This window comes from Oenanthe melanoleuca, chromosome Z (genome assembly GCF_029582105.1).
Source record: "Oenanthe melanoleuca isolate GR-GAL-2019-014 chromosome Z, OMel1.0, whole genome shotgun sequence".
NCBI classification, from domain to species: Eukaryota; Metazoa; Chordata; class Aves; order Passeriformes; family Muscicapidae; genus Oenanthe; species Oenanthe melanoleuca.
The window spans coordinates 26,943,293-26,967,103 of record NC_079362.1 but is presented as its reverse complement, the minus strand read 5'-3'; the positions used below and the strand labels follow the sequence as shown (position 1 = coordinate 26,967,103).

The 23,811-nt window shown below is 36.6% G+C and overlaps 1 protein-coding gene across 3 annotated transcripts in view; it reads left to right on the top strand.

Annotated features, from left to right (window-relative positions):
- Nucleotides 1-23,394, top strand: part of PTBP3 (polypyrimidine tract binding protein 3) — a 46,235-nt gene extending 22,841 nt beyond the window's left edge. For 2 of the 3 annotated variants that reach the window (XM_056513930.1, XM_056513929.1), the window contains exons 7-15: nucleotides 933-1,043; nucleotides 3,157-3,331; nucleotides 6,348-6,425; nucleotides 7,079-7,209; nucleotides 9,794-9,827; nucleotides 10,461-10,553; nucleotides 11,073-11,289; nucleotides 12,314-12,391; nucleotides 13,062-20,848. In XM_056513930.1, the coding sequence (XP_056369905.1) occupies nucleotides 933-1,043; nucleotides 3,157-3,331; nucleotides 6,348-6,425; nucleotides 7,079-7,209; nucleotides 9,794-9,827; nucleotides 10,461-10,553; nucleotides 11,073-11,289; nucleotides 12,314-12,391; nucleotides 13,062-13,194 (1,050 nt within the window). In that variant the 3' untranslated portion in view covers nucleotides 13,195-20,848. Of the gene's footprint in view, nucleotides 1-932; nucleotides 1,044-3,156; nucleotides 3,332-6,347; nucleotides 6,426-7,078; nucleotides 7,210-9,793; nucleotides 9,828-10,460; nucleotides 10,554-11,072; nucleotides 11,290-12,313; nucleotides 12,392-13,061; nucleotides 20,849-23,087 lie in introns of those variants that run through there. The other variant, XM_056513931.1, reaches the window with a different exon arrangement.
- Nucleotides 23,395-23,811: the final 417 nt, after the last annotated feature.

The window sequence follows — 23,811 nt, the reverse complement described above, 5'->3', positions numbered from 1 at the left end:
AAGGAGTACATTAAATTTCATTACCTGAAAAAGGTCTGTTAAATTTTCGGGATGAACGTGGAAAAGCCTGCATTGAGAAACTGTAAGCATTTCTTATGAGAAAGTGCTTTAAAAAACTAACTATAAATTGCTGTGAAAAAGTTTCTGTTCTGTTTTCTATAACTAAATGATGATGATCTTGTTTCTGAGAGATGGAAAAACTGGGTACAAAGTGTTGGGACATTAGTCTTACATTGTTGATTCTAGACCTAAGAGACTGGCAAAAGATGCATATACTTACCTACGGCCTTTCTTTCCATTGCAGGTTTAATAGTTCTTTAATATTTCTCAGGGGTTTCTGCTTTCCTGACTTTGCATTGATTCTAACAGTTTGTTTGAAGCTAGTGCAGTTCCCATCTCACCTGACTTTCAGTAATAAGGACTAATATTGATAGAACTAGACAGATCCATCAGGTCAACAGCAGGACCAAGCATTACAGAGTTCCAGAAGCCTTTGGACAATGCTCTCAGGCACATGGTGTGACTCTTGGGGTGTCCTGTGTAGAGCTGGGAACTGGACTCAATTGATGATCCTTGTGGATTCCTTTCAGCATGTTCTCTGACTCTATGACTTGTGAAGTCCATTTTTCATACCTCAACTCTGATTTATTATCCACAGTTTATCTGCAGACACTGTTTGGACTGTCCTTCCCTTTTCTTAGTTGATTAGACATTGCTAATTCTTTAAGGAAATTTTATCCTATTTTCTCATCTTTTGTTGCCTTTCTTGAATTATTTTTTTTTACCAGAAATGAAATTCTGAGTTCACATAGTTTTTGTTCAGCCCTCACAACAGAAATATTTTTGAGAAATGTATTTGTAATATTAAATGCTAATTTTAGTGTGCATGAATTATTCACTGTTTCTTAAAGCCTATGTTTTTTCCCTAACAGATTTTCTCTAAATTTGGCTATGTCTTGAAGATTGTCATGTTCCACAAGAACAATCAATTTCAAGCTCTGCTCCAATATGCTGATGGAATGAATGCATATTATGCCAAAATGGTAAGTATAATATATTCAGTTTGATTTTGTTTGTTTGATGGGGGCAGTTTCCCTGCTTAGGGATAGGGGAACCATTCGGAATATTTTCACAGTTAACTTTGTGATTTCTCATCATTCTAACACTCTTATTGCACATTAATAACTTTGACGTCTCTTTAGTTAAGAGGACAGCACTCTATCATCAACTGCAAACAAATGTATAACATATACTCCAAGGCCTGTCTATCAAAATGAAAATCATTGATAATATTCCCATTCAGTTTTCTCAAGGCTGAACAGGCCCAGCTGCCTCAGCTTTTACTTGTGAAAGAGATGCTCCAATTGCTTCATCACCTTCATAGGTCTACACTGGACCCATTCCAAGAGCTCCATGTCTCTTTTAGGCCGAGGGGCCCACAACTGAACACAGCACTCTGAGTGTGGCCTGACCAGTGCTGAGTAGAGGGGAGGATCACCTCCTTTGACCTTCTGGCACTGCTCCTCAGTGCAACCCATGATGCCGTGGCCTTCTTGGCCACAAGGATGGTTTGCTGTGGTCCACCAAGATCCCCATCTCCTTCTCTGTAGAGCTACTTTCCAGCTGGTCGGGCCCCAGTCTGTGCTCTGCATTTGCCTTTGCTGAATTTCAGGAGGTTCCTCTCTGCCTGTCTCTCCAGCCTATTGAGGTCCTTTTGAACGGCTGCACAGCCCTCTGGGGTATCAGCTACTCCTCCCAGCTGTGTGTTGTCGGTGAAATTGCTGAGGAGGCCTCTGCCCCTTCATCCAAGTCATCTTTAGTTCTCATATAAAGGGAGCAGGAGGTAATAAATAGTCAGATGTGTAGAAAGGCCTCAGCAATCTTTGCATGAAACCTGTGATTCAAGTCCCACAGAGGCAGACTGGAAACCATTCTAGACCAATGGTTAAGTCAGCCAATGGGTGTCTCTTTTCACTGCAGCAGGGCATCACCCATAACAATTATGTGCCATTTCTGGGTGTTCTTGGGCACAGGATCTGTCTGTTCTGTGGTTTCACTTGAAGTTATGCCCAAGTCTGGGGACTTATATTGGAAAAGACGCTTAAGGTTATTGAATCCAGTGATAAACATAATGCTGCCAAGTTCACTTCTAAAACATGTCCTGAAGCACAACATCTGCACATCTTTTAAATACCTTCAGGGATGGTATTTAAAACCCTTACCATTTGGCTGTTCCAATGCCTGATAACCTTGTGATGAAGAAATTTTTCTTAATATCTGGTCTAAACTCCCCTTACAGAACACGAGCCCATTTCCTCTTGTCATGTCACTAGTTACATGGGAGAAGAGACAGACCTCTGTGTTGCTACAGCTTCCTTTCAGGCAATTGTCAAGAGCAATAAGGTCTCTCCTGAGCCTCCTTTTCTTCAGGGCAGACAATGCCAGCTCCTTCCAGCACTCCTCGCAGGACTTACCTTCATTAGAGTTCCTCATGTAAGAGTCAGCTCATTCAGTTAAAATTTCCAAATTAGTATTCCTATTGCCATCTGATATTGTGTGTTCAGTGGGAGAGAAGTAAGATTAGAAACATAGGAAGTTAAGTCATGCTTGAAGCTATGTTTTGTCCAATTTGCACAAGGTGATATAATACTAACTAGTGGACTACACCAGAACTCTACATAGGATGTTTAGGTAAGGATAGTGGCAGCATAATTGTCTAACTTGTATTTAAAAAGAGGGCTTAATACCAGAAGGTGAATTACTCTTTGGATACAATTGCAAGGTGAAAACTGCATGGTGGTGGAATGGTTTGAATTGGAAGCAACCTATAAAGCTCATCCAGTCCTATCCCCTGGGGTGAGCAGGGTAACTTTAACTAGATCAGGTTGCTCAGAGCCCTGTCCAGTGGGCATCAACTTCCTCTCAGGCCAGCCTGTGCCAATGTTTCATTACAGTCATTGTAAAAAATTCTTCCAGTAAAAATTCTTCCCTCCCAGTTTAAAACAATTACCCTTTGTTTTATGACCAATCTGCCCTACTAAAAGATCTATCCTGATCTTACCTTCAAGTAGTGAAAGGCTGCAATAATAATATAAACTTACAGTGGTGGCTGCCATGATGTGTTTTATCTCTGAATATGTAATTATTTTTGTTCAGTCTTTAGATGGTTATAGTATCTACACTGGATGCTGCACTCTGCGTATTGATTTCTCCAAGTTAACTAACCTAACAGTGAAGTACAACAATGACAAAAGTAGGGATTTCACTCGCATTGACCTTCCTTTTGGTGATGGCCAACGAACCGTGGAGACATCCTTATCTACTCCCTTTGGTAAGAAATATTCACTTCTAGTGCTAAATACACAACTGAGATCATAATTTAACATTTATGCTCTGGCTTCATATCAGATTCATAGAAGGGTACATTTTGTGTATGTATTTGTTTGTTATGTCCAGTAAAATTTGTATGGAAAACATGAAGTCCAAGTCATGGTAAATGAATATCTGAAACAATAACATGAGGACTACTCGTGGGCAAATTTAAAGTGTTGTAAAATGTACAAAATATTACTAAAATGCTGTGAGATGGTATAATTGATATAAGTAATGTAGTAAATATTGCATATCAGAATGGAAGTCATCACAAATTGACACTGGATGCTTAAATCTGCTTGAAAATAAGTATTTTAAGGGTATTAGCTTTTATTTGTTGATGTTTCAGGATAATTGAGTGCTGCAGGAAATAAAACTGTAAGAAAATCTAAAATTCTATAGTTATTTATATATGTCTGTACTCATCTTCTAAAATAAAAAATTAACAAAAATTTCTTAAATTTTAGAAGTTATTTTGGTGTAGAGGAGACAGTGTCTGCTTGAAGTGACACTGTAGAAATGCTCACAATACAATTTGAGCAATTTTCGCTAATTTTCTTTCTAATGACAACCATTAGCAATAATACACAGTTAGGAACTGTCTTAGCTGTTGAATAGGTATTAAGTGCTGTGCAATTGATTAGCACAGTAAAATGTGTGGGAGAATGATTCCCTGTCTTCCTTTATTTTTCTGTGGCAGCTAGGGCAAATACTGGGCTTGGTTTGATTTTTTTTTTTTTGGATACTTGAGTTAGTTTAAATTAGAGTAAGAAAGTGAGTTGCACTCAGTACTTTCTTGATTTTGCTCCCCTTAAGCCCCTTAAGCCTTGGATCTTTATGTAATGGACAACTGTCTTTACAGTCTGGGGCAGAGGAGGATGGTGGAATTTGCCATGCAGCATTATAGAAATGTGCTTTTACAGGTCTAATATATTCTAATTAATTAGACTTGCACTATTTGAAATGTCAGTGGAAGGGAAAAGTACAATTAGAGTAGTTTATTTCTGATCTTGCTTGTAGGCCAGAAATAATGCTTTTTGAGAATAACACACAAACACATCTCCCTATCTTCCCCCTTACTCTTCCAAGCTTCTCATTGTTAGGTGCCTTGTTGTATTTTACTGTAAGAGTAAGAAGTGCTGGAATAGTCTGATGTCTGTACCAAAATTTGTCTGTATGCATTCACAGTGAACAACTGCAAGATATTTAAAAAAAACAATAAAAAATAGATGTAGACAGGGAGAAGCATGCTTCCTAGCCTTTCTGTAAGTGGTGGCAATATGCACATATTGCCATTAGCATGTTTTGAAAGGCTTAATTACAGAACATGAGGAAAAGATATTCTAATCATGTGAGTATTTCCACTGCCTCTTATTACTAGTGGATGTAGTTTTGATTCAGAATTACAAGAAAATGCTGGTAACTATCAGAATAATACAACTGTTTTTAATAGACTTGAAGTTATCTTAATGGCACAACTGAAATGCTCTTGACATTTGTTTTTCTTCTTTTTTCTTTAATTCTCTCTTGCTTTTTGTAGAAAAGGTACTGCACTGTTAACAAACAAATTTTGTGCATATTTAAAGGGTTTACATTTAAAGGGTTCTTGCATCAGTGAGCAGAAATACATGAATTGGCTTGCTTAGAAAGCTAGGCTGAAAGCCATGAATCAAACAAATTTAAAAAAAATCTAAAACAACAAAACAAAAAAACCCCAAAAGAATTCCAGGTCTTTCTGCATTAGCTCAGTTTGACAATTTTTACATTTGTGATTTTGATATCAGGGTGCAACATGCAGGTTTTATTTGACAGAATACAAGTTCTTAATCTATTTCTTCAGTAATGTTTCCATTACAGTTCTTGGATTGTGAATAAGTGATTAATAACTGTATTGCTGGAACTTGTCAGTATAATGTCAAGAATGTATTTACTGCTTTGGTGTGATAAATGTGTTCAGTTTTTTGTATGAAAGACACTTTGTTGCCACAGATAAGAGGAGGTGTAATGTGATGCAGTATTCATGAATACTTGATCTGTGGTGTCTGTTCCATTTCTTTTTCTAATTCATAATAGATACTTCTTTTGGTATTGTATTATCCCTATCAATAACCATTTGCTTGTAGCTCTGTTTTAGTCAGTGATGTGGAGGTTTGAGTAGTAAAACAGACATATAAACCAAGCTTGTAGAATGTGTTTTCTGATTATACATGCCCCATTTAACAAAATTAAAATCTGGTGCATCCTTACAAATGAACGAATCCACAGCTCAAGCTTGTATCTAACTGCTTAGAACACAGCCTTGTGTGCTATCCTGGGTACTTAACTCCACATTCTAGTGTGGAAATCACTGAGCTTTCTTTCATGCTGGGACTCCCCATATGGTGCTATTCCCAATCTGATTAATGCTTGTTATTTCCAGGAGAACTATAAAAAACAGTGGTTATAAAGTTGCACAAACTTGGAAAGTACATCTCCTTAAAAAGCAGAATATGTATGCTTTATGCATTTCAGCAGCTAGTAAAATTTAGAACCTCTGATTAGTCGTAGAAATTTGCTTATCATATACGGGTCTTAGTATTCAGGAGTTGTACCACATCATTGCAAAACATCTTTGACTGTATTTACTTGCAAAAAATTTCTAGAATACATGGGTGTTGTGTGAATATTAACTATTTTATGGATAGTAATTGCTGCTGTGCTTCTCTAAGTTACGTTTTGCCCTGACTTCATTTTAGAGAGGAGTCTTGAGGCTGGCTAGAATATTTGCCTTCAAAAATGGCTGAAAATTGTCTCTGTGAAACATAGAATCTTAGACTTCAATGGGAGTTTTAACCCTACAGTTTTGTAAACATCTGGAGTCACAATTAAGGTCAAAACAGCAGCACTGGTAGCTGATTCTTATTGCTGAATGAAATCTCTTCTGTTTTCTAAACCTTTTAAAATCTTCTTTAAAAAATTATATCTGTTCTCTCTAGCCACCCAAAATACCATCTTTCCATCATATACAGGGCCACCTGGGTTTGCCCCGCCTTTGGGCTTTCCTCAGGGAACAGGTAAGTTTGTTTTCTAAAAATGTGGTGTTTATAGTTATGGCTAGTGGCCCATCTGAATACATCTGTTCAGAGCCATTTGTTTTAAAATATAGCAATCTGAACACAGTATTAATTTGAGTAATTGCAATTCTTTCTCATATATATACTCAATAAAATAAGTTTCTGTTATAAGAAGACAGATACTGATGTAGTTTATTATTCAATAAGCAAAGAATCTAAATGCCATGGTAAAGATTACCTGCAAGAGAAGAAATGAAACATTTGTTTTTCTCAGAATCATAAAACTGCTATGACATCCAAAGCAAATAAAGGGAAGCCTCCCCTTTTCTGGCTATCAGGTGAAAAATAGATACTTTTTTATACGGTGATCTTTTCATTTCTAGCACAGGATAAACTTGTGTGCTGAATTACCTTTATACGTTCTTGGGCTGCAATTTATGTCCTCTTTTGTTTGAGTCTGTCTTTGTACTTGAGCGTTTCTTTTTTCTCTGAAAAGGAGGTCCTTCGTGCTTTATTGGTCAATTTCTAGTAATAACTAAATTCCTTAAAAATATTTTTTTATTGAATATTGATGTTTTTGCCAAATATAACCTGCTTGTGTATTCTTCCTTTCCACTTTGAGATGTCAAGTGATACTATTTATACCTCTCTAGGTCCTTCTGTTCCGCCTGTTCCTGGAGCACTTGGTCCTCTCACAATCACCACATCAGCAGCTCCTGGACACATGGCTATTCCTGGTATTCCAGGAAGCTCTGTTTTACTAGTGAGCAACCTCAACCCTGAAGTAAGTTTGATTGGTGGAACTGATGCAAATGTCACCTTGTACCAACTGCCAGAATCCTTGCAAACTGGCATTAGCTGAAGGAATAATAGAAATTCTCTATGCTGATAATATAAAAACAGGACAGCTATATACTTACTTTAAGGTAATTGGCAATATTGCTGAGGTTTAAAAACTCCAGTCATCAGTGAAAAGCTTCCTAGCACAATTTACTTTAGGAACCCTATATTAGCAGTGTAACTAGTTAATTAGAGAGAGTCTGAGGTCAAATATAAGAAATGCTTGAAGGTGTAAACAACATGCATATGATAATTTACTGGTATCTCTGTTAGTATGATTCTTCTGTGTGCTGTTTTATCTGTAAAGGCCAAGGATATTTCCTTACATTGGATAAAAACCAAGGAATTAAATGGAAAGGAGGGAACAGAAAACAGAAATAGAAGCATGCCAAATCAAGTACCTTTCTAAACATGTGTAGGATCTTTCTAGTTTTGCAACTTTTTCATGATTGAAGAAAAAGAACACAGGTACATTGTTATTGACATTACTCGACACTTATTTTTAACAGTTAATAAGTATCCATGTTCAGATTTCACAGTACTACACAGATGCTTATTCATATGGTGGCATAAATTACCGAGGACAACTTGGAAAGTTATTTTTGTAGTGGAAATGACATAGGCCAGTCGATAATCTTACTCGTGTTGTTCGAACACTGATCAGTGCTCAATTAAAAGCAATATACATATTCTTAAAAAATTAAAATCAAGATTTACCAGGCCATGACTTCAAACACAATTCTTTTTGACTGTTGATAAGCAGTCCTATTGCAGCAATGTAAAATTCTTGTTACACACACCCAGTACATTTCCTTGACTGTAAAACTGTTAGGATTTGTTGGCACAATTGAAGTTACCTTCATATTCTGAGATTTAAAAATCTGTTCACCAGTTTCTTTAAGTAATTGTTCTGTTTCTGTTTTCATACTAACAGCAAAATTCACAGTAAGCATCAAAAACCCAGCTCTAGATAGGCTTTAAGACAAGTCACTTTTTCTTTGATTTTTCAATATATCAGGGACTTTCTGATGATGCGATGGATGTGCTTTCTGCTGCTGACTACTTAAGATGATTTTCTGAATCTGAAAGGAGTTTGACTCTTAGGAATAAGCACATGTGAAGCATAGGTCAGAACTCTTTTTAGGACTGATTGACAAAGTACACATAATAGCTAAGATTTCTTGTAGAAATTAGTGCTGTAATGCATGATACAATATAAATATATTAAGTAATGCTCAGCTTCTTAAAAGGATTAAAATAAGAATGTACTACAGCATTAACTATTGGAAATATGTTTCTTGGAGTTCTGTAACACTTGTCCTTCAGTATTGGCTGTCTGACTCCTGTCACTCCCTTTTTTTCTCTGTATAGAATATCTGGTTGACCTTATTTCAGTTCATATTTCTCTCCTGTTGCAGGGTTTCAGTGTGCATTTAAACATTCCTTCATGACTTTCAAATTATCGGTTTTGTCTTTTGTTCTCCCCCACCCCGCCTTTTTTTTTTTTTTTTTTTAAGTAGAAATATTGCAGTGTCATTTGAATAGGAAATTTCATTTTAAAAGCAGAAGTTTCCTTCCTGAATTAAAATATTTGGGCTAGAAGAATAAACTCTTGATGAAGTTAAATTTTACATTGGTAGTAATTGTTCTCTGCCACTAAATGCTGATGATAAATGGGTGTGGCCTTTCACTTAGGCTGCAATGTCTTCTATTTTTGAATAATTTAGGTATGTTTGGTACACATTTGAAAAGTTGTGTTGAGAAGGAGTAGGGCTAGAGAGTGCAAGTAGTGCTTCTGATACGCACTCATTAGTGGCAAAACCTTTGCCTCAGTTGAAAAAATTTTGGCTGCATTAGATTGTAAATTACCTTCTTTGGTACTTGGCACAAAAGAATTTAATTGAGAAACACTAAAGAAAAATAATTTCTTTATCAATATTTAGCTTTCTGTTTACAGCTTCTAATTGAATACACTTTAAATGCCACTTTCTATATGCTTCATACATATGCTGTTAAATTCTCAGTGTCTCTCTTTAGAATATCATGGCCATGTAGAGGGATGGGACAAAATTGATGACAAAGCAAACACATTTTGAAGCAATTTGATTTAGTTTTGTTGATATTGTTTGTTGTTTGCAACATACAAAGGAGTTTTTTAATGTTTTATTTTTAATTTAATAAATGTCTTTCATTTTTTTCAGGGAATGAGCTTCTAGCTTAGAAAGGATAAGGTCAAATAATGAAGCTGCTTAAAAAATTAATAGCTCCTTCAGCATGACAGAATGACTATTGAGTGATGAAAATGCATGAGCTGAAGTGTTTGCTTGTTTATGTATTTTACATGTGCATAGCAAATTGTATTAACAAGAGTGCCATGCACTGTGGTTATTGCAGGGAATGGCTTTTGGAGAGACAGGTTTATGTATTAGTATCTCTTCCATTCTTTTTGTTTACCCATGCACTTATGGAATAGATGTCTTTAATTGCATGGCTTTAGAAATAATGTACTCATTTTATCATTTAAACAGGCCATCACACCTTATGGACTTTTCATCCTATTTGGTAAGATATGTCAAATATACCTTGACAAACCACAGGGCTAGTAGTTCTTTTTATTTATCTGACCCACGCTGGTTAATTCAAACTCCATTGCTCTGTGCATGTCCAGGAAGTGCACTGAGAGAATGCACTGGTTTTAAAATGGCAGTAAGTTGAGTCAGGATTTAAAAGCCACAGATGCCAAAATGGAAAAACTATTAGTGTCAGAAGAATTTTGGTGTGTGGTCCAATTTGTTTTCTACAAAAAATGGGAAAGCAAAGTAAGATGAGAAAACAGAGATTGTGTCAGAGGAAATGCTTTACAGAATTGGCTTGTATGTTGGTTGCAGGGGACAGTGTTTGGCAGAGTAATATTTTAATATGCCTCGGTTAAGAGGACTTTGACAGCTGTTGCACTGTTTAAAAACTGAACATGAACTTGCAGTTGTATGACTTGGATCTGGGGGATTTTCCTCCACTTATGAGCCCTGGAAAATAATACACAAACTTTAAAACTCTCCTTATACTAATATTTTTACCAATCTGTTTAATGAGGTAATTATTCTCTGTAACACTAGTGGTTAGTCAAAAGAAAGACTTGGCCTTGTGCTTTTCACAGTAATGCTCTGAAAAAATTTCATTTCTGGATTTCCACAGGTGTGTATGGTGATGTGCATCGTGTGAAGATCATGTTTAAGAAAAGAGGAATTGCTTTAGTTCAGATGGCTGATGCAACCCAGGCTCAATTAGGTATTGATTTTTAAGGCACAGTTATGCTTCAAACTAACATAAGTTTACTATAAAGGAGGAATTTGTCATCTGTCAGTGACAAGCATGAACAAATTAAATTCATCATTGTGCTTAATTACTACATGCAAACTTTGATAATATCTTAGTGGTTTAGAAAAAAAAAGTACTGTCAATCTCAATCTAGTAAATATTAGAATTAAAACATACAACTCTCCTGTCATTTATTTTGATAATATATTCTATTGTTTTTCTGTAATTTATCTTTTATCTACCTATTTAAGAATAATCAACTGGTCTGTATTGAAATGTTGTTTTGCATTTATTTGGCATTTGAACTGGAGATTATATTATGTCCTTCTACCATTTTTTTAAATGCAATGTTGTGACATAGCCCACCTGGTAGATGTGGAAGTTGCAGTTTAAATTTAGAATTTGACACTAAGTAGAAAACAGTATTCAGAGAATTGATTTTTCTTCCCCTCCATTAATTCCTGTTCAAATTACTTTTCCACGGGTTAGCTATCAACTACCTGAATGGACAGAGGCTTTATGGAAGGGTTATGCATGCTACTCTTTCAAAATATCAGACAATTCAACTTCCTCGAGAGGGACAAGAGGACAAAGGTCTGACAAAGGACTATAGCAATAGCCCTTTACATCGCTTTAAGAATCCCTGCTCTAAGAACTTCCAAAATATCTTTCCTCCATCTGCCACCCTGCATCTCTCCAACATTCCGTGAGTATTTGCATGTGTCATCTTCTTGGAAGGATGTTTTTTAGGTTATGTTGTCAAATTTAAAAGTCTGACAGAAGTTTTGGGTTTCTTTCCTTGGCCTTTTACAATTCACTCTGCTGGGTCATTCTGGTATGTAATTAACAATAAGTGAATCCTTTAACTGTCCCGTTTTTATCATTAGCAATGAGAATAACAGAAGGAATTATCGTCTTTGAGTTTTGATCAGCTTAAATTTTCTTGAGAGTGTGCTTTTGGCTTTTGAAATATTAAATCATGTGTCACAAATTTTCACAAAGGTTAAAGACATGTTTTTTGAGGTAATGTATTCAACAATGAATTCATCATTGGCATTGCTATTTTATATAGATACAGTTTTTAGTAATTCTAACACTTTTTACAGAATTCAGATCTCTTATGTGGAGGGCAAATTGTGAGAAAGAAAATAGTATTTAGTGTGCTCTTTAAGACTGAAATAGCATTTTTTATGTGTAGAATGTTATCAGTTGTGTGTAGAGTAACAGCCAAATACAAGTTTTTACAGGCTTCTCTTCTTTGGCAACTGTGCAGGAAGGGAAAAAAGGAAATGATGGAATTTTGCCCAAGTAAGAAAGGAAATCATAAGACACTCTGAAAACAGCTTTTTGAGCAAAATGAAAATCTTTCTAAATTGAAAATATGTGAGGTGCACTTGTACAAATTGCAAGAAGAAATGTATTCCTTAACATTTTAGGACATTTTTATTCAACCTGAATTTTACTGAGAAAGAAACGGGGTCGGATGAAGAACAAATAGGGTATTTCTAAAATATTTTTGTAGCACAATATGAACTAAAATGTAGAGTAAAAGGCAAGTGTTTTGGGCTGAAGTGTTGACATGGTTTGAGTTGATGGAGATTTAAATTTAAACAGCAAAAACTCGTTTAGAAGCCAAAATTGAGATCTTGATATTATCACGGAACTCTACTTTTCTATAAGTTGAGGGGAGTTTGTTTTGTTTGGTTGTTTTTTGTTTTTTTTCCAATTAGGCCGTCTGTTACTGTCGATGATTTGAAGAACCTTTTTACAAGTAAAGGATCTACTGTGAAAGGCTTCAAATTTTTCCAGTAAGTTCTCTTGTAAAATTGCTAAGCAAGCATTCATCCTGAAAAATAGCTAAATGCTTTTTTGTGACTTTCTATATGTGTATAACTACAGGCAGAATTTCATGTATAGCTATAGGCCAAAGTGGTACACCTGTCATGATTTTTATGATCCTTTCAGTCTTAAAATTTTAGATTGGATACTGGGTTAGCATAACTAAGCTAAAAATGCACAGCCTTTGACAGATTCCATGTGTGTTCAAAGTAAAACAAGTTTAAGTAAAGTAAATGCTCACTTCTTGAAAAAATACAAGCTTTGTGTATGTAAAATGCCATATAAAAATGACAGCGATGATTCGGGTTAGTTGGCAGCATTATTTTAGTAAAATCATACCTGCTAGAATAATCCCATCTATATGGACAATGCAATTATTTTTTAGAGGTCTTCAAGCCTTATTTTGACCTAGCTTTTTGAAGTCCAGTGTAATGAAAGAATGACATGACTTCAAGCCATAGATTTGCAAAATTAATGTAGTTTTGTTATCTTTACATTTTAGCAGATGGATAAATAGCTGTGATTCTTTTGCTGTTGAAGTATGTGTGATATAGCTGAGAAAAAAAAAAACACGCCACTTTTCTGTGTTGGTTAGTGAAAATTTGATTAGGATTAATAATAGTTTTTATTGTTCTCCAGGAAAGATTGCAAAATGGCTCTTATCCAGCTGGGTTCTGTGGAGGAAGCAGTTCACGCTCTCATTGAACTTCACAATCATGACTTTGGAGAAAACCAACATCTCAGAGTTTCCTTCTCAAAATCTTCAATCTGAATTTTCTGTGAATTTTCCCTTTAAGGCAGCATAAAGGTTTTAGATATAGAGACTGAGGCAGTTGTGACCAGCTCTGTCTCTTGAAAGAAAAACCTCATTCATACACAAAGAATTAAGTGATGATTTATTCTGATTCTAGCTGGAAGTATGTCATCCATATAAAGATTCTTCTGTGAAATAGTTTTAGCAACAATATTTATCATCAAATTTCCTACTTAAAATTACATGTTGAGAACATCCTTTCAGCTTTTGTTTGAAATTAGCCTTACAAAACAATTTAGAGTGCTTTTACAATGTACCAAATGAGTATGTTTAATGAAAAAGTAAATCTACTCTGTGCAGATTGAACACTAATTTGAATGTGAAATAGTACTTGGGTTTCTTGAGGAAAAGCAAACAGTAACTGTGAGTATCATCTAAAAATAGTATTTATGTTACCAGGGTGTGTGTCCATACTTTGGTGAATCTTTACAAATAACTTGTTTATAAGAATAAAAAGTCTGTGCTGTTCTTATAGATTAAATTATTAGAGAAAAGGCAGTGCCTTCTCTCTGTGGAATAAAAGGTATTTGACAAGTTTCTTCAAGATGTGCTATTGGAGAATTAGTTTAACTTGACTGTGGATTGGAAGCTTGATTCCTATTTCTACTATGAAGAGATGTGTACCTTGGAGAAAATAAAACAAGCAAATGGCCTTGATTTAAAATATTTTTTTTACATTTCTCTAAATAATGAAATGTTTGCAGTCTTATGGAAAATATTCAGGTCTATGATGGTTTCTCAACTTTTTAAGAAGCTATTTTTGCTAAGGTCATCTTTCAGGGCAAAGAAACTAAACCTCGGTTTTTTACCACTCTGAATCTAATACTTAAATTACTGTGTATTTAACTAATTTCTTATTATGTGCCTTACTTATGTGTGTATGAAACAATAGATTAGTGTTGTCTGAAGTATCTTTCAAAAATATTGTGGGCTTTGTGAAAATTCTTGTCTTGCTTTTTTTGAAAATGTTTTCTATTACACTTCTATATTTTTTTCATTAATTAATACTTCAAATTCTAATTTCTTGTGCTTTCTTATGGAGATTGGGTAAAGATGGGAATGAGGTTTCATTTGTTGTGAAATCACATAGGAATTCTTTAAATTTACCTAGTTGCACTTCTCTGATGGTAGTTCTTCACTGTTAAAAAGTTCACACCCAGAAAAAATACACTACAAAAATGAAACAAACCTATATAGGAAGGCCAAAAAGCAAATCCTGTTCATTTCCTACACTTCATCTGACTTTTTGAGAGACACTGGCTTTATCAGAATATTCTCTTCCGCATTTCTGCATTTCTTTTTTTTTAATACTTTACAGTATTAAAGTTAAGGTAGTAGAATGCTATCATTCTTTCCTTTGTGAGTATGAAAAAATGTTTGATACTGAACCTTGATTCCTCTTTGGAGAATGAGCTGAGATGCAGTTAGGTTTTGCCATGAGTGTACAGATGAATACTAATCAGTTTTGATCGTATTTTAATAAGCTGAATTGCATTTTAAGAACTTTTCTTTCCTAGTGTTTTCTTTCACATAAATTAATTGAAAATTGATTTAATTTTATTTTACATTTTAAAAATCAATTTCTATCAAACATGGTATTCATTTACTTCTAGCTATTGCAGAATTTGTTTCTGCTGTAATATTTTGCCATTCATAACTATTTTTATTCATCTGATTTGCATGGCTTTATCTTTCTAGAAGAAAGAGTATGTTTCTGCCATGATCTAAGTATTCTGTAGTGAGCTTTCTCAAATTTTCCCTCTGAATTATTTTTGCAAACTCAGCCTTATAGTAGTTTGCCAGATACTGCCTTGATGTACGTGAACTGATTACAGGTGTAGTGTTAAGGAAACTTCCTTGCCTGACCATGCAGGAGCCACTCTGGCAGTCACTCTTGGACCACCTGAGCTGGGACCACCTATAGCTGGACCCTTCCCAGCTATGCCCCCTCACTCACACAGTCACAGGAGGTTTCCATCCTCAGGTTTCCCATAGCAGTCTCAGGTGTCCCTGCCATTAAAACAGTTTAATCACAGTGCAGTTACAAACTAACAGCTCGAGCTGGTGTCTCTGACTAGGGACCCAGAACAAAGGAGCTCCTGGGCTTTTATCCCCTCCCCATTCTAAGGTGGAGGTCTGGGGCCGTGGGCTCCTGCCGTGTCTGTGTCCCATTCCCGGGCCTTGTTGTGCCCAGGGTTGGCTCTTCACGGCCTCTTTGCCTGGGCTGCACCAGCCAGAGCTCCACCTGCAGCTCCCACTGCAGCTGCACCCCGAGCTACCTCAGTGAACGTGCTCCTCAACAGTAGCAGCCAATCTGACTGCACAGATGTAGCTATAAGTGCTGTACAGCACAACTTTATAAATATGCAGAATGCACTATGTACTGGAAAGTTCAACTGGCTTAGGAATAACATTCCCCTAAGGGATGTTACCTTTTGTATTTCACAGAATCCCGGAATGGTGTTGGTTGATCTTCATGTCTTTCTTACAGGCTTGCTGCTCAGTCTGTCCAGGTCCTTCTGTATGCTATCCTTTCCTTCCAAGTGTGTTGACTGCACCACAGAGCTTGGTGTTGTCAGCAAACTTGCAGAGGGTGCAGTTGATTCCACGGTCCATGTCACCAGCAAGGGTGTTTAACAGTTGTGGCACCAGTGCTATTCCTTACAGAACACTGCTCATTATTGATTTCCACTCGATCACCAAGCTGTTGATCACAATGAATGTGGCCATCCAGCCAATTCTTTTTCCAGCTGGAAGTCCTCCTATCATATCCAAGAGACAAGGAAGTTTTGTGGGACAATGTCATGCTTTGCACAAGTCCTGATAGATGACAGTTGCTCTTTTCTTGTCCGCCATTGCCATAACTCTGTTGTAGAAGGCCGTTCAATGTGTCAGGCATCATTTACCCTTAGCAAAGCTATTTACTTCATCTTGCTGGGAACCAAAGTGGGACTTCCAGACTTACAGTTCCCTGAGTCTTATTTCCCTTTTTTCAAATGTAGGCTGTATTTTCACTTTCCAAGCAAAGCTTTAGCTTTCAGAGTTTCATAGACTTGGGCCACTCAGAAAACCACTTCCTCCCAGGCTACATGTTGTTACTTCCACTCTCTGTAACTTTTCTTTTAGTGTTTAAGTTCATCCAGAAATTCCATGTTCATCTAACGCATCCTGATTTTTTGCCTACTTTCCCCTACTTTGTTGGGATAATCACTCCTGACCTTGGAGAAGGTGATTCTTGGATACCAACCAGCTTTCCTGGGTACCTCTTTCAGGCCTTTATCCCATGATACTCTACGAGGCAGATCTCTGAGGAGGCCAAAGTCTGCTGTCCTGAAGTCCAGGGTAGTGCTTTCTGTGCACCTTCCTTGCTGTCCTAAGGATCTCAAACTTCATTTCTTGGTCTTTGCAGTCGAGGCTGCCCTCGAGCTTCACATTCCCCTCCAGTCCCTCCTTGTTGGGAGAAAAAGGTCCAGCATAGCATCTCCTGTCCTTGGCTCCTCTGTCAATTGAAGAGGGAAGTTATCATCAGTGCATTCCAGGAAGCTTCTGGATGGTTTATGTGCTGCTGTGTTGACAGATATTAGGGTGGTTGAAGATCCCCATGAGGAGCAAGGTTTCTATATGTTAGGGTTCCTCTCTCTGTCTATAAGGAGCGTCATTTGTCTTCCTGGTCAGACAATCTGTAGCAGACCCCCACTATAAATGCTCCTGTCCCTTGCCTGTCTTGAATCCTGACCCATTAACTCTCAGTCAGCTCCTCATCCATCCCCAGCTGAAGCTCCATGATCTCCAGCTGGTCATTGACATAGAGGACAACACTACTTCCTTGTCTACCTTTCAAGTCTTTCCTGAAGAGCTTATATCCTTCCATTCCAACACTCCATTCTTCGGAGCCATCCCACTATGTGTCCATGACATACATGCCAGTGAGGTCATAGGCATCCCCACATCTCTAACTCTTCTTGTTTTTACCCTTCTTATGTGCTATTGCATAGATGCTCTGCAGTTTGAAACCCTAATGAAGCTGACTTACTGGCTGGAGTAGCTGGAATTCCTTTGTGGTGTTCTGGTGCTTTTGTGATCCCTCTTCAGGATCTAGGAATCTATTGCTGGCACTGGCACCAAACTGATAGGGGTGGGATGGACTAAGGTTCCCTTCCCCGTGGCATCTTTAGTTTAGAGCCCTTCTCACCACCTTGGCAAGCCTGTGGCTGAAGATGCTCTTGTCCTCTTGTGACAGATGGACCCCATCAACCCTCAGTAGACCCAGTTTCTGAAAGCAAGTCCCATGGTCAAAGTAGCCAAACCCCTGGGACACAGCCCCAGAAGCATTTTTGATTCACCAAATTTGACTGGCCCTTTCAAACACCTTCCCTTTGACTGTGAGCATTGATGGAAAGATTGCCTGCAGGATCATAAAGACTTTCAAATTTTGAAAAATCTGGAAGTCTACTTTCCAAATTTTGAAAGATCTGAAAATTTATAATGTTACCTTTTTGGTTTTTTGATACAAGTATTGTGTATCTTTTTTTATTCACCTTCGATGTTCTGTTTTTGCAACCAAATTATTCTTGTCAACATACTTTTAGATTTATGTGTATCTGAAAGATGCTGCCTCCTGGGGAGATCGCTTTTACAAGTTATGCAGATAAGCTTTGGAATCTGCCAGTACATCTTAACATTTGCTTAGCAGCATGAAGTCACTAGTTAAGGCTACTTTTTCCCTTTTAATGTTCCACCTTGAATAATTGAAAGCACAAACATAACACCTTATTATTATTACAATGCATTGTTAGAAAAGAATCATGGCAGAAGGAATATTTGTTATACTTCATTCTTGACTCAATAGTGCCTGGTGCAAAAGCACAGCTGCATCTCAGTTCTTGATGTTCTAAAGCCAGTAATAGCAGATCCCTTAATATCTGTGAAAAGAGTAGGATTTGGGAAAGAGTGATATTATTCTAAGAGTCTTACAGTGATGTGGATGGAAAGGAACCTCAAAAGGCTTAGTCCTACCTTTCAGTCTGATTATGGACAACTTTAAGCAGTTACTCAAAGAATTGTCCATGTGAATTAAAAAAAAAAATCAAATGGAGCATATTTTCTGTTCCTCGCTGTTCTCTTTGGCAGTCCTCACTGTCAGTTTGCTTCCTTAATATATAACTAGACTTTAAATGTACTGCATTCTGTATCTTTTACCTTTTTCCCCTGTTAACTGTGTAACTGAAGAAAATTCTGGCTTCATCTTCTCTATACCATGGCCTTAAGTTGTTAAAGATAGGTTTGTAATTTCTTTAACATGTATTAGTAATTTCTGAAGTATCTGGTAATGTACACGGTGTAGGTTGCTATTTGGGCACATGGTGTGATTCCTTGGGACTGTCTTGTGCAGGACCAGGAGTTGGATTTGATGATCCTTGTGGATCCCTTCCACTTTTGCATATTCTGTGATTCTATGACACGGTTATGCCTCTGTATATGTCATGTCCTTGAATCAATTTTGAGTTACCTCCTAGACCATTTATTTTTGATAGATGCACACTTGCTTCAAAGCTTAATAAGGCCTTTTTAGCAACCCAGGAGCAGCTAAGTGCCTTTTCAGATGATCCTTCATTTATTATATAATGGTAAAACTGCTTTTTTAATTTCTGCAGAACTCTTAAAACATCAGAACTAATTTCTGAAACTTTGACTCATAATTTGACTCGGCTGCCTTGTCTGCTGGTCCTGTAAGTTGCACTGGTTTTGTGTACTGATAAATTGAGGTCCTTTTTTGGGAAGAGATTCCACACATCTGTGGAGACTGGCTTATTTGTGACATTTTCTGATTACAGACAGCAAACCTGTTTGTATGCCAAGAAAACTATTAGTCTTTGTGGATAGTACTGCCAGTGAGGTCTGTCTGATCAATTATCTTGCCCTCCTCTCATTTCAGTTGGAAAGTGGTAAGTTGGGGTTTTTTGTAAGAGATGTAGACCTACTACTTGCCACTTTATGCTGTAGCTTATACTTCTGTTTTTGAAATGAGAGGCCAGCTACCTACAAAAGGATTTGTTTTGCCTTAACCTTTGCCCCTGATACTTTGTTAGAGCACAACTGCCAGACTTAATCTTGGTAGTGTTATGCTGAAACAATACTAGTCAGATTGCACAGAATTTTTTCTTTAAATTAACTTTATATTCTGTCTTCTGAAGTTTAGTTTGCTATATACAAGATTGTTTGCTTGCTCTTTTCAAAGCAAATCCTAACAGAATATAAAATTTCTCAAGTATTTCACTTCAGAGTTTTATTGACTGGGGATGTGATATAGGAACAAATTGGACCAAAGTTTTTGTGCCTTCAGGAGTTTTATATGTAGGATTTTTCAAATCTGTAGGTGTCTTAAGTATAATAAATACATTTTCCCCCTCTGGAAAATGTATATTGTGAAATATTAATGTTGTCTACTGACTATACAAGAAGTGAACTACAGTTGTTTCAATACAGATTTAATTATTCTACTGTCTTTCCCATTACAGTTTTTTCTTTTGTACTGCAATATGCAGGAATCCAAGCATAACTCATGTCATTTCCAATTTCAGATAATAATGACATGTTGTTCTTGGAGCAGTCCCAAAGAAATTAAATGCTTACATAATTGAAGGTCCTTGATAAATGAAGAAAGCTTTTACTTTAGCAGATTAGTGTCATCACTGTAAGCAATTTTCCAGTTCTTGGAAACTCTGCTTTATTTATGAGTGGGAAGCTACTACACATAAACTTGATTTGAAGCACTTTCCAAATCTTTTTGAATATGTTACCCACTCTCTTCAGAAGTTCGCTATAGAACTGCAGTAGCACAAGATAAAAGTTGCTAACCAAGCAGATTCTTGCATCAGAATGTCACTTCACTCTCTCACCAAAGACTCCTGGTTTTACTGAGATATACAAAAATCTGTTTTCTCTCACACTCCTTTCTGACTGAAGACCCAGTGCAAAGTGGCCTCTGTTTGAGACTATTACTGGTGGTAGAAACAGTGGAAAATGAAATCGTAATGTGAACCAAATGATGTGAGAGAAGCGAAGAGTTAATATGTTGCTTTTAGTACTGTACTCAAGTAAACATCTCTAAGAATTGCTGTCATTCCTTCATTTCACATGATCTGTTCATAAAAGTTCCCTTTCAGTTTATAAAAATGTTCATCTAACGCAAGAAACACAAGAAAATACTGTAAATATTTGTAACATCATGTTTTGTTTGGTTTTTGTTTTTTTAAATCCTGCAAAAGAGTGTTTGGGGAAACAAATGGAAATGTAAAATGTTTTTATATAAAGATTGTCTGTATATTTTAATAAGCAAAAGCTTTCATTTGTAAAGCATCTTGTGGCATTGCATGAAAAGTATTCCATATTTGTGGAGATGACTTAAAACTGAAAAAAAGATATTAAGATGTATTAAAGAAACCTATTTTGTGACTGTGTAGTGCATGGTGAACTTGATTTTGTTTGTGCTGTAATATATTCTGGTTTTTTAGGTTAGTGTGTTTTCTGATCACATGATATCTATACCTAACTCATTTCCTAACTATAGTTATTGTAGCATGTCTTTTAATAAATGTAATTATGGCTGTAATCTCTTAAATTTTCCTGTGTTCTTGTTTATTGCTTCAGTTTTTTTCTGGTCTTATAATTGTGCAGCTAATAACATCTAATTTTCTATTTTTTTCCTTCAGCGTACATGGACATCTAAACAAAAGCTTTTCATATCAAAAGTCTTTTAAGAGGGTTAATATTCAGCAAGAAGTGAAAGTCAGCAGCACCTAAACTGTTTCTTGAACAGGGCAGAAGTTCTTATTTTCAGTAGGATGGAAATATATTCTACAATTCTAAACCAAAGTAGTTGGTGACTGTTTTGGTTTTTGAGACAGGGATGAGAGACTTCAGTGATGAGAGACTTGGGGCCTTATCACTGAGAATTCTTTTATCTTTTACCATGCTGTACTCTTTTATAGTCCTAGGATCAAAATTCATATCCTTTGCACAAAGATTTAAAAAATTTAAATAGCAGCTTAAAAAGATGGTCTGCTTTCAGCTTCCTGTTTCTCAACTGTCTTGTTGGTTGCTTTTCTTTCATACTCCTTTGGTTGCCCTTCTCTAAATTAGTGTTGCACAACACTAGTTTAGACCCTCTAATTCTTGGATCCAAAATTCAGGATTGATGGTAAACAGATAGTCAAAGGCCATAAATAAAAACATTAGAGGAGCGCAGCACCTCTTTCTGAGCTAAAATTTTCAGTTAGTCTGGCAAGGGTTTAATTGTCTGCCACCTAGTAAATTATGCTATTACAAATCTCTGAGTGTAGATGCTTTTGTAGGGAGAAAAAATCTGATTCAGTTTAGACTGAATTACTGGTTTCAGCAAAATGCTTATTGTCCAAAGGCTACATATGAAGTTGCCATGTATAACTGTTGATTTTTGTCCTTGATACTTAAACACTTGATGAGCATTCTGAGGAAACTTGTAGCTCTTGGTGGCCATAATCTGGCTTCTTACTTTTTGATGAAGTCTGCCTGAGAATGTATGAGAAAGTGAAATTCCTGACTATTGTCTTCTCCCATTACTCCTTAACCAAAAAATAAATAACATCTTGAATTCTTGTCTCCTGTTGTTAACCCTGCAATACGATCACAGTATTTTTTCCTTAAGCAGTTTTTATAAATGTCTGTCTTGAAAAATGAAAAATAAAATACAACTTTTAAATAGCACAGATATAAAATTTTTGATACCAGAACTTGCTCTGTTACTTGCAAGCTGAAAGAGAAAGGGCAGTAACTGGTGAAGTTGCCAGCATCTTATTCTCATATGGATTGGATCAGTCCCAAAAGATTTCTTTATAGCACCACGGCTCAGCCATTTACAGAGGTGGAAAGAAGATAATTGTATGCTTTGAAAATAAAAATTCACACTTCCATTTTCTTAACTGTGCTGAGATATTTATACTTGAGTTCTTTGGCATGTAGCAAGTTATTACAAGGATGTCTAAACAAAAGATAATGAAAGCAGAAATTTGGGTAGAATGTAGGTGAGAGAAGGTGTGGAGGGTAGAGGCAGATGGAAGAGACCATTTCCAGACCAATGCCTTTGCTGTTAACCAAAAAAACCTGAGAGAAACAGTCCAGTGACAATGAGAACAAATGCCTTTAGGCTAGTGCTAAGGTAGCAGTATGAGTTGTCTGGCTCCAAAAAAGCTCTTACAATGAGAGTAATACTTTAGTCTCAGGTTAGAGATCATTCTTTTTCCATAGGATTTGCTGCTTCATCGGGATAATACTTTTAGGTCCAGTGTTTTATTTCCAATCTGCTTCAAGTACAGCTACTCTGTCCTTTTGTGAGAATCAGAGCTTTTAATGGAAGCAAAGTATACTTTCTGTAATTACTCCATTAAATCTTCTATGTAAAGTGTTTTTCTAGCTGTGCACCACAGGGAGATACTGGAGGCTGGAGAGGGAGAACAGTACGACAAGAGCAAATGGCCTTAAACTGAAAAGAGAGCAGGTTTAGATTAGATCCTGGGAAGAATTTCTTTACTGTGGGGGTGGTGAGACACTGGAACAGGCTGGCTAGAGAAGCTGTGGACTTCCCATCCCTGGAAGTGTTCAAGGCCAGTTGGATGGGGCTTTAAGCAACCTGGTCTGGTGGAAGGTGGTGTTGCCCATGGCAGGTCAAACTATATGGTCTTTAAGGTGGCTTCCAAGTAAGACTGTTGTATAATGGTATTAACTGTTTCTCTTGTGTGTGCATATTAGTTGTACAATGAAGGGTTTGTAAGGGTTTTTATTGAGGGTTTTCTGTGGGTTTTTTTTCTCTCCAGAGCCCTTCTTGGTCTGCAAAGCCACATTGCTCAGTGCTTGGAAATTTTTTTTAAAGGACAGTGGACTAAAGGATATTGCATAATGCTGCAGGCTTGCAGCTCTGTGGTTGGATACAGCTTCCATTTCTACCATGTACTGCCTAGCACACACCTAGAGAATATATTCTGTAAGTATCATTGCCTGTAAAAATAAAATTGAAGCTCTTTTTAAAACAAAACATTAAAAAAAAGGCAAAGGCTAAAGAAATTAGGACAACTGCTATTCAGTACTCTGAACTCTGTTGATGGTCTGGGAAAGACTGTAGCTCCATGGTCTATTTTAGTCAATGCAATGTAGGTGGGTGCTGGAAAGGAGAGTTGTGGGTTCTTTTCTAATTAAAAACGTCTCACAAAAATCTGAAGTTGTCATGTTTGGTTCTTACCAAAAAACATGCCAATGTTACTGGCTGACTTTTCAGCATTACTGTTCACCTCTCTTTCTTTTTCTTCCCTCTTCCAATTCTCTCCTATGGCCAAATTGTCCAAAAACAATGTGGGATTTAGTAGCAGCAATACAGTACCTTCAGAATGTCCTTTCTGTATATGCAGAATTTGACTCATCTGGTCTTCAGATTTGAAGTATCTTGTGAATTGTGTAACTAAGGTTCCCCATTTTGAAAAGCTCTGAAAGTAGCTTTTTTATTTAAGGTAAAGTAAGAAGTTTACTACACAAGTAATGTCTTCT